Source organism: Salvia hispanica, chromosome 3 (assembly GCF_029641045.1).
Source record: "Salvia hispanica isolate PSC_SH4W2 chromosome 3, Shi_PSC_v1, whole genome shotgun sequence".
Taxonomy (NCBI): Eukaryota; Viridiplantae; Streptophyta; class Magnoliopsida; order Lamiales; family Lamiaceae; genus Salvia; species Salvia hispanica.
The window spans coordinates 27883421-27898683 of NC_142694.1; the positions used below are offsets into that span (position 1 = coordinate 27883421).

The 15263-nt window shown below is 37.3% G+C and overlaps 1 protein-coding gene across 1 annotated transcript; it reads right to left on the reverse strand.

Moving 5' to 3' along the window:
* Positions 1-11862: 11862 nt before the first annotated feature.
* DJ1D (Class I glutamine amidotransferase-like superfamily protein) lies at positions 11863-15241 on the reverse strand. The gene is made up of 5 exons (XM_048116456.2): positions 15084-15241; positions 14880-14996; positions 13156-13596; positions 12328-12690; positions 11863-12220 (listed from the first exon to the last, which is right to left on the reverse strand). The coding sequence occupies exons 1-5, from the start codon at positions 15138-15140 to the stop codon at positions 12032-12034; spliced, it is 1167 nt and encodes a 388-aa protein (XP_047972413.2). The 5' UTR covers positions 15141-15241; the 3' UTR covers positions 11863-12031.
* Between the last annotated feature and the right edge of the window lie 22 nt (positions 15242-15263).

The window sequence follows — 15263 nt, forward strand, 5'->3', positions numbered from 1 at the left end:
GACCTTCCGGTACTGGGCAGGCGTCAGCCCCCATACATGGTCTTACGACTTTGTGGAGACCTGTATTTTTGGTAAACAGTCGCCCGGACCTGGTCACTGCGACCCTCTTTGTGAGGAGGCACCCTTCTCCCGAAGTTATGGGGCTATTTTGCCGAGTTCAAGATGCTGAACAACAAAGTTAAGTGAGATATTTCTTTTTGCCATAAAATATAAGAAAATAGAATTTTATTAATTAAGTAGAAAGAATAAAATAAAATAAATAAAAAAGTAGAGAGGAAAAATAAAGAGAGTGAATGCCAATAAGGATATGACTTACTTAGCTTATAGGACATCTGAAAAGGATAAGAGCATCTCCAATGCAAATAGGTCAGTCATAGGCCAACCACTCTCTCTCTCTGCCACGTCAGCAGCATTAAAAATCCACCTGCCACATCAGATTTAGGCCAACCATAGGCCAGCCGCAATAAAAATAATTCAAAATATACTATATTTACGGAATTAAAATTACGATTAAATTACGGAATTAAATTTACGAGACATATACGGGAAAATTCATTAATTGCATTAAAAAAAGGTACATAGATAAAAAAAATTACATAATAAAGAAAAAAAACTATCGGCGTACAGTCCTCCGTGCCCACAACTCTTCAATTATATCCTTTTGGAGTTGAATATGAGCTTCCACTTGGCGCATGTCGGCATATTCCTTGAGGCGGCCGGCTTCATCGAGAGGTACCCCACGTCGTACGCTAGGGGTGGCCGTTCCGTGGCTTGGACCGGCTTCATCGTCATTGGCCCAACTAGTCAGTTGTACGCCTTCGTCTTCGACGATCATGTTGTGCATGATAATGCATGCGTACATTATTTGGGAAACGCATCTGACATCCCACAAACGCGTTGGACCCCTAATTGCCGCCCATCGAGACTGGAGCACACCAAATGCGCGCTCCACGTCCTTGCGCGCCGACTCCTGCCTTTCCGCAAAGTAGGCCTTCCTCTCATCACTTGCGTGCCTGATAGTTTTCACAAAGACAGGCCACCTAGGGTATATCCCATCTGCCAAGTAGTAGCCCATATCATGCCGGTTGCCGTTGACCACAAATGAGACGGTTGGACCGATGCCCTGACACTTCTCGTTGAATAGGGGCGACGAGTTGAGGACGTTGAGGTCGTTGTTCGACCCAGTTACCCCAAAATATGCATGCCAGATCCACAGCCGGTAATCAGCTACGGCCTCGAGGATGTTAGGTTTGGTATACTGAAAAGCATGTTTCGAGCAAGTTTCGCTCGAATAGAATCTTGCTTGTATACGTAAAACTCTATAATCCACTTTTAACCTGATTCAGTATTATTCGAGCAGTCTCGCACGAATAGAATCACTATTATTATTACATTGTGTTTGCTTGTGCATTTATAAGATGTTTTACAAACATTTAAATGCATAAGAAGTAAACAAAGTCTAAGTCTTTTGCTTAGTAGACCGGTTGTGGGCGTCGTCCACTTTAAGGTAACACGGTCAGATCTATGCAATGCTTTGCAAAAGAAAAAGAAGAATTTCACAACCTAGATAGGCTTTGGCTACCTATCGTGAAAGGTTGCAATGTCAGTCCGCATATTTCTAAGCCTTACTGAAATAATTTGACATTGGTGTGGTATAGCACTGAACGGATCTAACAGCAAGACGTGTCTTTATGCTATCTACTGAAAGACTAGGTCTTGATAAAATATTATTTCTTAATCTACATATGTTAGCATTGAGCATACGGTATTGATTATGCACTACTTTGACTTATCAAATGGTGCGGGTTTTTCGCAACCCAATAATCCTGATATATTGGGTAGTGGTGATTAATATCTAGCGGTGCTAGGATTGCTATTATGTTGAAACGTGCACGAGGTGAGTCTCGTTTGATAATGTCCTCAAGAGGAGCTCGAACAAGGTTTTATTATTCGGAAAACTGGCCAGTTGGAGTTTTATTACTCTATGAATAATAAATAAATGATTCTTGCTAAGTCCACTCTTGGAATTAATAAGATATTAATTAATTAAGTCCATAGCAGACATTAATTAATTAATGGACATTTATATCTTAAGCGCGGGAAATAAATAATAAAAGTGGAAACCCGGATTACTTGTAATTTCGGATTTGGATGGGGAGAGTTCAATATTACTTCTGTAGTGGCTGCTCGTAATATTCCAATATAAGCTTGTATTAAATTGTGGGTTCAATTTAATTAGTAAAAAGCTAATTGGGCGAGCCCATATCCAAAACCTTCCATAGATCCCTGTCTGGGCCCAAAAGGAACTTAATATAAATAGGAGAATAAAGGAGACAGAATAATCACAATTTTCATTACTGAAATTTTCGAAAATATCAGCCCCATCAGCTGTAGGAATTTTCGAATTCCACTCCTTTTCCCAAAAGGATTTCTTCTGTCTTCTTTATTCGAGTCCTAGTGTTTTGATAAGATCAGCCCACCCTGATATCGAGATACAGTTCGGGAACCAGAGAGAAGATCCGTGGTCTAGTATTGAAGATCATCACGTGGAGAAGGCGCGAGCAATCGACGATTCTTTGGAGAATCAAATCGGTAACCCTAAACCGTAGAATTCATGTTTTAGGATTTACTTTCTTAGAGCATGAATTATTTGCGTTCTAGCATGCAATTATCTGTTTAACATGTGAATTGATTAATCGCATAATCAGTCAAATAGATCCGCATCTGATTTATTTGTTTTGTACAAGTCTTCCGCTGTGCAAGGGGCACCAAACCCCATCAATTGGTATCAGAGCCAATTTTTGGCTCTGATTATGTGGATTAATTTCATGTTATGTGAATTGCTTGAATGCATGTTTTTATTCGCCATGTCGCTGTGTTTTTGTGAATTAATTGAAGTATGACTAATTGCGTTTTTGTCCGCTGCGCCGGCGAGAATCAATTATAAGCTTTGACCTTCTTTATCAATTAATTCATAATACGTGATCATTTATTTGCATGTAATGATTACATGAGTTTAATTTGTGATTACCTGGAGTGCAATTTTCATGCAAATCGTGTGAAAGGATTTATTCATGGCGTGAACATGGTGATGGCTTCTTTATTTTTATTGTTGCCTTCCGTGTTATTCTCTTGAATTGGAAATATGAATTGATGAATCAATTCGAGTCGTGTGGCCGAGGACGGTGGTTTGCACATGTGCATCGCCGGCGGCTGCAGATACGACAGGAATGGAAGCGGAGACCACCGGTGATCCGGCTCGGAGGCGATGACGCAGCAGCATTGTCAACACAGAGACGACGCAGCGTCAGGTGCGTCCTCGCGAGCAGACGGACAGCAACGCAGCAGCGAGGCGGCGGCGAAGTCGACGTCGCAGCAGCGACGACGACTCAGCGCAGCAGGGCCAGAGATGCAGCTGCACGTTGATGACGGTGACCGGATGCTGGCAGCAGCGATGGCGGGCTGTTGAGACAGCAGCTGCGGTGAACATGCAGCGCCTGCGGAGCAGTGGGAGCTCCGCGCGCAGCGAGAAGGCGACGTCGCAGTAGCGAGTCGACGCAGCAGCAGCAGGCTGTCTGAGGTGACGCGGAGCAGCGTCGGAAACGAAGCAGCAGCGTCCCTCCGTGAGCAGCCGCGTGACGTCGCGATGTCTAGTCCCGTGACTTCGGTTTCCAAATTTGATTAGGATTTCAAATCCTTGGATTCAATTTTGGAAATAATTAAAGATTAATTTGAAAATAAGATTTGAATATATCTTTTGTGGATTTTATATATTATATGAGATTTAATTATGAATTAAATCATGGATTAATTAGATTTTATCCTTACTTTATGGATTTGTAGGGATTTAATTCCTAGACGAAAGTCCTAGTTAAATTTGGATAATGACAATCTAATATTATCTATATCCTATGGATTAATGTGGATTTATCCTTAGACAAATCCTAGTTGGATTTAGATAATAATAATATTATTATTTTATTCTTGTCCTATGAATTTATATGAATTTATTCATAGATAAATTCTAGATGGATTTGGATAGTGATAATATAATATTTTATTCTTATCTTATAGATTTATATGGATTTGTTCCTAGATAGATCTTGGATAGATTTGAATAATTATAATATAATATTATCTTATTCTATGGATTTATATAGATTTATTCTAAGATAAATCCTAGATGTATTAGGATAAATATTTATATTAATTTATTTTATCCTATAGATTTGAATAGATTTAATTCTATTAAGACAATCTTAGATGGATTAAAATAAGTATTAATCCAAGTTATCCTCACCTTTTGGATTTATATCCTAGATAGATTAGGATAAAGATGATATATAAGAAAATCCTTATTTAATTGGATTTAAATGAATTTATTTATCTAAGAAATCCTAAGAAATGTTTGATATATTCTAGATGTCTATTCTAAATAGAATTAAGATTTGTATAAATCTTGGTTGATAGGATTTTATTTTTATCTTATGGATGATGGTGGAATTGTTTCTATCTAGTAATATCCTAGTACGATTTAAATAATGATAATCCTAGATCAACGTTATCTTGAATTGTAGGATTTGATTTTATCGAAATAAAATCTAGAATAATCCTAAATGGATTTAGATAGTTAACTCTATCTTGATAAATCGTATCAGTAATTGGATAATTATGATCCAATATAAAACTTAATTATTTAATTGATTTTCCCTTGACTAGATTAAATAATTGTCGATAATTATCCTGTGTTTAAATGCCATGCATTAAATGGATTTATCTGTTTATTTGGTGTTTATCTATTTTAAGTGGATTATCTGTTTTATCTGCTTATGTGATAATTATGCAAAAACCATATAAAAATATCTAAGTGATGATTACAACAAGTGCGTTGTATATGGTCTCCATCGGTTGGACTGCCAAATTTTGTGAAGCTGATTTTCTAATATTATCGCCACCTACAGAGTAGGGACAATAATCCTACGAAAACAGTAAGTTCATAAGGGCGGACTTCTCACATAATAAATAGAATGAACTAGAAAGTGGTTCCCAATATTATTGCCACCTGCAGAGTGGGGACAATAATCCTAAGGAACTGCGAGTTTCAGGGTTCAATCAGAATTTATGAGATAGCTTGATTTTGTTATCAACACATGAACATTGTTATGGGAGTGTGTTGTAGAAATAAAATTCTGTAATGCTAAATCTGATGGTCGTGCTTAGGCAGCATTAGGCGTGTCAACCTCCAGAGGAGGAAGCTATTGATGCGTCGGTGTTGTGACCAGTAAAATTGTCAAAATTTTAATGTGTATTAACCTCCAGAGGAGGATACAATTTATTAATTTTGCAGTTGTAAGATACATAATTGTTTTGTGGTTATTTGTGATTATGTATTGAGCATGAGTATGTGATAATAAGTTTATTTGCCAAATCTTCATTATATCATTTAATATTTGTCTGCGATCCTTAAAGAAAGAAAACTTGAATGCCTAAATTATGTAGACCGGAAACGAAAATGGATAAGATTCTCATCGCTGAAAGCTTGGAGTTTATACTCAATGATTCATGTCCTCCATTTCCTCGACATAATTCCACGAAGAATGTTCAAGAATGCATTATACATGTACTTGACAAGCTCTTTGAGGAATAAGGTCAAGCTATTTTCCTTTAAGTAGCTCGACAAGTCTTGGTTAATGACGATGAAAGATGGATATCAATAGAATCTGTCAAGATGATTCGATTGGAATATCCTAGAGTGACAGAATGTTTTGAGTGATCAACAGATCCTCAAATAGTTTCTGACACAAGTCATCGCCTAAAGTAATAAAGAATGACTATAAGAAGGTTTAGCTAAAAAGTAGAAAATCTTCAGAATAATAGTCGTTATATTACTGTTAGAGGAAAGTAACATGATAGATGACGAATTCATAAAGGCTGCATTTTTCTTAAGTCCTAGTTCATTTGAACAAAAGACTAGATATGGAAATGGGAGAGCCTGGATTGTCATCGAAGTTTGTTTAAAGCGAGTAAAGATGTTTTGTGAGTTGGATTGACCTATTTTATAGAAGGACAATGACTTACATGACAATGCAACTTCTAAATAAGAGATCTTGATCCAGTTAGGTTTTTGTTGCAGTGGGAGCTATTAATGCTCAACTATTATTTTATGGTTGATGCTTAGGGCATCATAGTATTAAAATAATATAAGTGCGATAAGGTTGAGTATTCAACAACACATCAACTTCTTAATCATTGAATGATAAAGTATTTATGGCTCTTAGCCTTAAGGCCAAGAAAATACTTAGAAATTGTTTGAACTGATCTAGACTATCAAGATTTTAACATTTCGTTAAATAGCTTGACAGTTGAGAAAGTCTGTTTGATGCACTATGAGTTAGAATCGTTTGATTCAGAATACTTATAGAAGTGCAATATAGAAAGACTAGCGAGTCTTAATGGTTTACACCATAAGAAGACGAGCAAAGGGTTATGATCAGTAGTGGGAGTCTAATCTCCATTAACGAATCCAAGCATTCACCTAATGAATGGGATAGTTATGTAAGAAGGAATCAAAGTCTTTCTAAGACAAGTTTGATTAAGTGATGAGTTGTACTCATTAAAATCTTATCATTGATGGGATAAACATTAAAGAAACTACCAACATCAGTACCTTCTACAAAACACGAGTTGTGGACTAGAGCGACTCTAGTCTAGCACATCTCAAGGTGTAATGTTGTTCCAACACGTGTTGGAAAAGTGTCCAAGAAATTGGAGTTGAGTACTGAGGCATGTTTTAAGGTTTGTCCCAAATGATGTATTGTTATAAGTTCTGTAATCTTCAAAGATATAATTCTTGTATGAAGATCAAGATATGAACTACAAAAGCCTAACAACGTGATAACTCTCAAAATAAAGAGAGAGATATCAGATATTCCACATTACCAAGAAGTCATACCATTAGAAACTTTTGCACTAATAAAATCAACTTCAGTACCTAAGATTGTAAGAACCATATCGTAGTGGGAGCGTTCCACTGGAACACAACAAGTTCTTGGGTCTAAGAGTGTCGTAAGACTCGGTCTTAGATTAACTTGAACATAATCCCTTTAACTACAATGTAGTATTGGTTAATTTGGATAATCATCTTTGAACAGGTGATAGATTCCATATTACAATCTAAGATAGACAACATGTTTTACAAGACTTGCAATATTACCTACAGGCTGTGTCAATCAGTGGGAGCAAGTATCTTTGCAAGTGTAAATGTGGATCTCAAATGGCTAGACAATGACAATGGGTTATGCCCAAAGAGAATTATCTTCTCGCTATCGTTGTGCCAGGATTTATTTGATCCTATTGTCTATTAGAACTTACATAAATTAGAATGTATGTATTATGATTGTCAAGACAGCCTTCTATAAATAGAAGTCTTGAGGAAATCATCTACTAGAACATTCTAATGGGATATGTAATTAAGGGCAAGAAACGCATGATTGGAAGCTTATATAGACCTTCGTGGTCTTAGGCAAGCATCTAAATCAGAGTATATGTGTTTTATCAAAATTATCAAATATTTGGAATTTGACTTATGTCCTTAACAGTGTTGTAAGCACAAGGAAGTTGAAAGTGCATTATGTATGGTATTATTGGTACTCTACGATGATGAAATCTACAAAAGTTGCAAACAACTAAGACTGGCATCTGGCGTAGGAAACTGGTTGTCTACCCAGTTTAAGATAAATGATTTAAGAGAAACTAATTACATTCTTAGCATCTAAGTCCTTTTAAGATCGCTAGAAAGAATGTTGAGATTCTCTTAGGAATCCTATATCTACACATTGCTTGGAACATTTAAGCATTAGAAATTCCATGAAAAGGTTTATACCTCTCAAGATGGAATTGTCTTGTTTCTAGTCAAGTGTCGTTTGACACTTAGTGAGATCAAGAATTATGAGACTAGTTCGGAGATAGTTGTCTCATATATGCTATAATGTGTACTAAGTTTGATATTAGTTGTTCTTATACATAGCAAGTATATATCATATTAACCATGGCAAAGGATTTTGATTGAGGTAATGAATATACCCTAGTGCTTGAGAAAGACTAGTAACTATATTCTAGTTTACCAGTCATTCATGTAATGTCCTTGGGGTTACACTGTCTTAGTTTTATGACTAATCAGTGATCGAGTAAGTCATCCTCTGAATATGTGTTTACCTTAGGAATATCTTCCTAATAGCTTTAATCGTAAGTTTGAGTATGCCTATGAGTATTATTTTTTGATTACTCTAGTGAAGGCTAACTCAAGGGACACACGAGTTTATTAAGCTAAACAATCACATATGGGGATGAAATTAATTAAAGATCAAGTACGCAGCAAAGACATTATGGTGAAAAAGATATTATCAGAGAACAACCAAGCAGATTTTTCTTTCACTTGGTGAAATGAATGGTAGTTCGATATATCTAAAATCAATACCTGCTTTGTGTATAAGTGGGAGAGTTTTTGGCAGTGGGTATACTCGAAAGCATGTTTTGAGTATAAGTGGGAGATTGTTAGGTTTGGTATACTGAAAAGCATGTTTCGAGCAAGTTTCGCTCGAATAGAATCTTGCTTGTATACGTAAAACTCTATAATCCACTTTTAACCTGATTCAGTATTATTCGAGCAGTCTCGCACGAATAGAATCACTATTATTATTACATTGTGTTTGCTTGTGCATTTATAAGATGTTTTACAAACATTTAAATGCATAAGAAGTAAACAAAGTCTAAGTCTTTTGCTTAGTAGACCGGTTGTGGGCGTCGTCCACTTTAAGGTAACACGGTCAGATCTATGCAATGCTTTGCAAAAGAAAAAGAAGAATTTCACAACCTAGATAGGCTTTGGCTACCTATCGTGAAAGGTTGCAATGTCAGTCCGCATATTTCTAAGCCTTACTGAAATAATTTGACATTGGTGTGGTATAGCACTGAACGGATCTAACAGCAAGACGTGTCTTTATGCTATCTACTGAAAGACTAGGTCTTGATAAAATATTATTTCTTAATCTACATATGTTAGCATTGAGCATACGGTATTGATTATGCACTACTTTGACTTATCAAATGGTGCGGGTTTTTCGCAACCCAATAATCCTGATATATTGGGTAGTGGTGATTAATATCTAGCGGTGCTAGGATTGCTATTATGTTGAAACGTGCACGAGGTGAGTCTCGTTTGATAATGTCCTCAAGAGGAGCTCGAACAAGGTTTTATTATTCGGAAAACTGGCCAGTTGGAGTTTTATTACTCTATGAATAATAAATAAATGATTCTTGCTAAGTCCACTCTTGGAATTAATAAGATATTAATTAATTAAGTCCATAGCAGACATTAATTAATTAATGGACATTTATATCTTAAGCGCGGGAAATAAATAATAAAAGTGGAAACCCGGATTACTTGTAATTTCGGATTTGGATGGGGAGAGTTCAATATTACTTCTGTAGTGGCTGCTCGTAATATTCCAATATAAGCTTGTATTAAATTGTGGGTTCAATTTAATTAGTAAAAAGCTAATTGGGCGAGCCCATATCCAAAACCTTCCATAGATCCCTGTCTGGGCCCAAAAGGAACTTAATATAAATAGGAGAATAAAGGAGACAGAATAATCACAATTTTCATTACTGAAATTTTCGAAAATATCAGCCCCATCAGCTGTAGGAATTTTCGAATTCCACTCCTTTTCCCAAAAGGATTTCTTCTGTCTTCTTTATTCGAGTCCTAGTGTTTTGATAAGATCAGCCCACCCTGATATCGAGATACAGTTCGGGAACCAGAGAGAAGATCCGTGGTCTAGTATTGAAGATCATCACGTGGAGAAGGCGCGAGCAATCGACGATTCTTTGGAGAATCAAATCGGTAACCCTAAACCGTAGAATTCATGTTTTAGGATTTACTTTCTTAGAGCATGAATTATTTGCGTTCTAGCATGCAATTATCTGTTTAACATGTGAATTGATTAATCGCATAATCAGTCAAATAGATCCGCATCTGATTTATTTGTTTTGTACAAGTCTTCCGCTGTGCAAGGGGCACCAAACCCCATCAGAGGATCATCGTGGGATTCTTTGACTTGTAGCCGGTCGTGTAGGCCCCCTTCCAGGCAGTCGGACAGTTCTTCCACTCCCAATGCATACAATCTATGCTGCCTAACATCCCGGGGAACCCATGCTGCTCCCCGTGCATCTGCATCAAATGCTGACAATCTTGGGGAGTAGGGCTTCGAAGGTACTGCTCACCGAAAATGTTTATCACGCCCTCACAGAAATACTTCAGACATTCCAGGGCTGTCGACTCACCGATGTGGAGGTACTCATCCCACATGTCTGTCGCGCCTCCGTAGGCCAACTGCCTGATTGCCGACGTGCACTTTTGAATAGCGGTGTGGTCGGGTCTGCCAACCGCATCGTGCCTGAAGCGGAAACACAGATATCGACGCTCCAAAGTGTCAACGATACGCATAAACAACTCCCTGCGCATTCTAAAACGCCGCCGGAACATATTTGCGGAAACCGCGGGTTCTCTGAAAAGTAGTCGTCATACAGCCTCTGATGTGCAGCTACGTGATCCCGATCAATCACTGCTCGGCGGTGGACAACCCGTGTAGGGCGAGGTATCGCCTGCTGTTCCACCCTACGCATGTACCGCTCCATCTCGCGGTTCATGTAGGCCTCCATAGCCTCGTTCATCCTCCGTTCGTACTCCTCAGCATCCCCACCACTGCTACCACCCGCGTTACTCATTGCTCGATGATACTCTTGTACAGAAAGTTAGAGAGAGAGAAAACTCGTTAAAACAAGTGGTGCAAATGAAAATAAAACTAAAATCGCGCTTATATAGGTTTTAAAAAAACAAAAAAATCGAAATTCGGCGCTGGCCGATCGGGCCGCCACAATGGCGGCCAGCGCATCGGCCAGCCTACGCCGGTATTTTCGCCGATTCGGCGCTGGCCTGCTCCAATGGTTCGGCTAGCCGACCGGCTAGCGACGCGAATCGGCTAGCCGGTTGGCTAGCCGGCACTGGAGATACTCTAATATAGATAAAACTTTGAGTGTTTAAGGAAAACATCTCAAATTATACATAATTACATCTAATATTTGAATTATGTAAATGTTTTAATGAGTAAGTCCTAAATTTTAGTACTATATGATTATAACTAATAAATAATAATCAAATTATCATATATTATTAATATGCAATAATGTCTTTAAATTTAACATCGAACCAGATGTTGATTAGTGATTACGTAAAAATATCTTAAAAATGAGTTCATCGCATAACCTAAATTAAATACCCCTAGTAGTAATTTATGATCAGCCACACAATCCTTCTATGCTCGAAAATTAAATTTTGACACATTTTCATCTATATTATGACCAGTTAAATATTTAATTATAATTATATACTACAATTTGACACATTTTTAAAACCCCATTTTTCTGCAATATGATTTTATGAGAAATTAAAAGTTTTAAGGTTTATAATCAGGTCTTACTTTTTTTATTCCAACAAAATATGTTAGTTTAAGTCTATGAGAAATTCGACATATTGATCTTTACACTTTGAGTATTAAATTAAATATAATGATGTGATTGAGCGAATTAATTTTACAAATAATATATTCTGATGAGAATATAATGATGGAGCTTTATTCTTATAAAAATGGAATTAGATATTGTGGGGCTCAGATTTTAGTTCCAAGACTTCTATCAAGTGTTTACCTTTCTAAAGAAGGTAAAATTTACTATTTTACCCTATGAATATTTTAAAATTCTAGCACTGGTTCCATATTTTTGCAGATTTTCACTTACTACACCAAATAGCCAACAAAAAGATAAATAACCATAAACTCTCTCTAGAAGATACTTTCTGTCCAAATCCAGCAAGCAAAAACGCAAGCACAGCAAGACATAGCATACATGTAATGTATATGTATGTTTGATGATGAATATGGTTATGCAGCGACGCAGAAACATGCAGACGAAGTACCTAGAACGATACACTCAGGCCAAGGAGCACCATGAACTGAGCTACAAATTCCGGATGGCCCGGCCAGGCTGCTCCAGTAACCAGATTTCCATCTGTGAAGCACCGGTGAATGGGTTCGGGCTCTAACCATGTAGCCCCCGCTAGAACAACATTAAGCTTCACAGCCGGGTATGCAGTACATTTCTTGCCCTGAAACATTTATATCATTAATTAAGACCAAACCAAATTGCCCTCTGTCCATTCAACTTAACAAAATTGAAGTGCATCACTTCACTTATGGTACGAAAGAAAGCTACCTTCAGAACATTCGCAGCAGATAAAATTTGTTGCCCGTGACAGATGGATGCTACTGGTTTATTGGATGCCATGAATTCCTTCACTACTTGAATAACCTTGTCATTCAGCGCCAAATACTCTGGAGCACGACCCCCAGGTATGACAAGTCCATCATAGCTTGAGGGATTCACACTTTCAAAATCCGCATTTAAAGTGAAGTTGTGGCCTGGCTTCTCACTGTAGGTTTGATCACCTTCAAAGTCGTGGACAGCTGTAGGGCACGTCTCACCTGCTTTCTTCCCTGGGCAAACAGCATCAACGTGACAGTCAAGGGCTTGAAGGGACTGGAATGGAACCATCACCTCATAATCCTCCATGTAATCCTGCTCCAAGGCCGTAAAAGAGTATCCCATTAAAGCAGAAAACGCAAAACATCAAACTCCCTATTAGCTAGTACAGCAATCCATCTGCAGAGTTTTTTTGTTTTAAAAAAAAGTTCTTGATATGAATCACGACGGGATTTTTAGCACATCATTCAATAAATGTGTAATTACTTTAACCTAAACTCCCATATTTCTCAAATCTGAAGTCTCAACTTAAAAACAATGAGTGATGCTACACAATTCGGAGTTATTTGGAGCTACTCATATAGTGAAGTAACTATAAAGATAAGGACAAAACTTGTTAGGAGGAGTCACATAACTAATAAGACTGAACATGCTAAAGAGTTTAGGTATACTGTCAGAGTATATTGACTCCCCACTTACACTTTTGAAGCATGTTAAATTTGAAGTTCCAACTATTGTATTACTAAAGCTTAAATGGGAAACTAAATAATCGGAACTTACTCCACAAAGGAATAGGATTCTCTTTCCAGAACCAGATATCTTGGCTCCTAATGCATTGATAAAAAGGCGGATGAACTCAGGATGTCCATAGTATGTAGCACCAGTTATCAGGTTTCCATCACTGGTACAGTAGGCCAAGGTATCTGGTTCTACCCAATGTGCACCAGCAGCAACGAGTGCAGGTTTAAGAGATGGATAAGCAGTGCATTTTCTGCCTTTAACAACATCAGCTGCAGCCAAGATCAACTGTCCATGGCAGATGGACGCAATTGGCTTTTTAAAGTCTTCAAACTTTTTTACCAAAGCTACAACAGAATCATCCACCGCAAGATATTCTGGGGCACGTCCTCCTGGTATGACCAGTCCATCATATTTGGTGGCATCTATTTCATTAAAAGTAGCATTAAGAGCAAAATTATGCCCCCTTGATTCGGAATATGTCTGCAGTAATTTTCAATCACGATTAAAGCATGTTAGTAATTAAGGCAGGGAATAGAGTTGCTCGATTATATACACAGTAACGCAACATTAGCAATTACAATCAACACTGATTAGGCACTCTTGCCAGTTAGTTAAAAATGGGAGCAAAAGCAATTAGGATAGGAAATTTAATGAGAAAATTATTGCAAATGGAGAATTTTTCTTAAATGAAAAAAAAAATATCTTGAAGATTAGCATTGTGGGTAAATAGAGGCCTCCAATAACATGTTCTTTAATAGGAAATTTATAAGCTCTTCAAACTAAACAAACCAAAGCATGGTGGTGCAACATGTACAGATATAAACTCAGATTCACAAACATCATGGCCTTGTTTACTTCGGTGGATAAGAGCCTAAGCATGGACAATGCCCCAATGGTAGATTGACAACAATATTCAACTATATTTAACATATACTTTCTACAAAAAGGTGGATAACTCAAGCCCCTTGGTTAATGAGGTTTAAAGTATTTAACAGAAGATATGCATCTCGGTCTAAAGAGGTGGGGTAAGATTTATCAACTAATTCCTTCCTGATTCATCAAAATAAACATATAGTAACATGATAGAGTTAATTTATTAAATCCAACCCATCCGCCAAATTCTATATTATTAAACAAGATCTAGGAGTAGTCACCCCAGGCAAAGCATAAATATTAAACAACAATGAGAAGTTGACAATATACTAATGTTTCCACAACCTTGATAAATTAACTTAGAAGCTTCTTAAAAACAACAACTAATAAGTTGTCTAGGAGCTTATAAGCTCTTGAGAAGTGTTTGCAAAATAAGTTCAACATAAAATGAATTCATCAATCCCATCTTACTTTTTGAATGATCTCAGAAGCAACAACCAATTTAAATACACAACCCTACTATGATTTGTCATTTCCAACATATACCCTCTCAATTTAATATGTCCTCAAATTTCTGTCTAACTAGAAATTTGCTTCTAACTCAATCATCCAAACACTTTGATAATTTACAAGAGTCTTGAAATATCTTATCAGTTGTTGGAGCGCTTAGTCAAACACCCTCTTAGCACACAAGAAACTTACACTATGCTTCGACCAATTAACAATAGAAGCAAAGGAAACACAGCAGCTGCATATTGCACTCAATATCAAAGCTAGGTACTATAGCAAATAGATCCAAAATAGAACAACAAAAAACACTGCAAGACTTCAACTTTAATCAAGGCAAACACCCACGGAAGACATGACATCACAACGTAGTTCCACAAAACCTGATGTCCTAGAAGATCGTGGATTGAAGTGCGACAAATGTCGCCCGCTTTCTTGCCGGGACAAACAGCGTCAACGGATAGCCCATATGCTAGCAACGCTTGAAATGGAACCATCACCTAAAAACACAATCGCTAATCCTTTCAGGGGAACCCCACATAGTGAATTCGTCGAACAGTTGGAAGAAAAGAATAAGAAATGATGACCTCGTAATCTTCGACATAGTCTCCGCACAGCAAGAGGACCCTTTTCTGCCCAGCCATCTCTGGTTTGAAATTAATCTCCTGCTTGCTTTAGTGTGTGGAGGATATTTTGGAGTAGAGAACACTGAATGTTGGACTAATTGTCCCTCTCTATTATCTTGAACATATCATATTATCATTTTG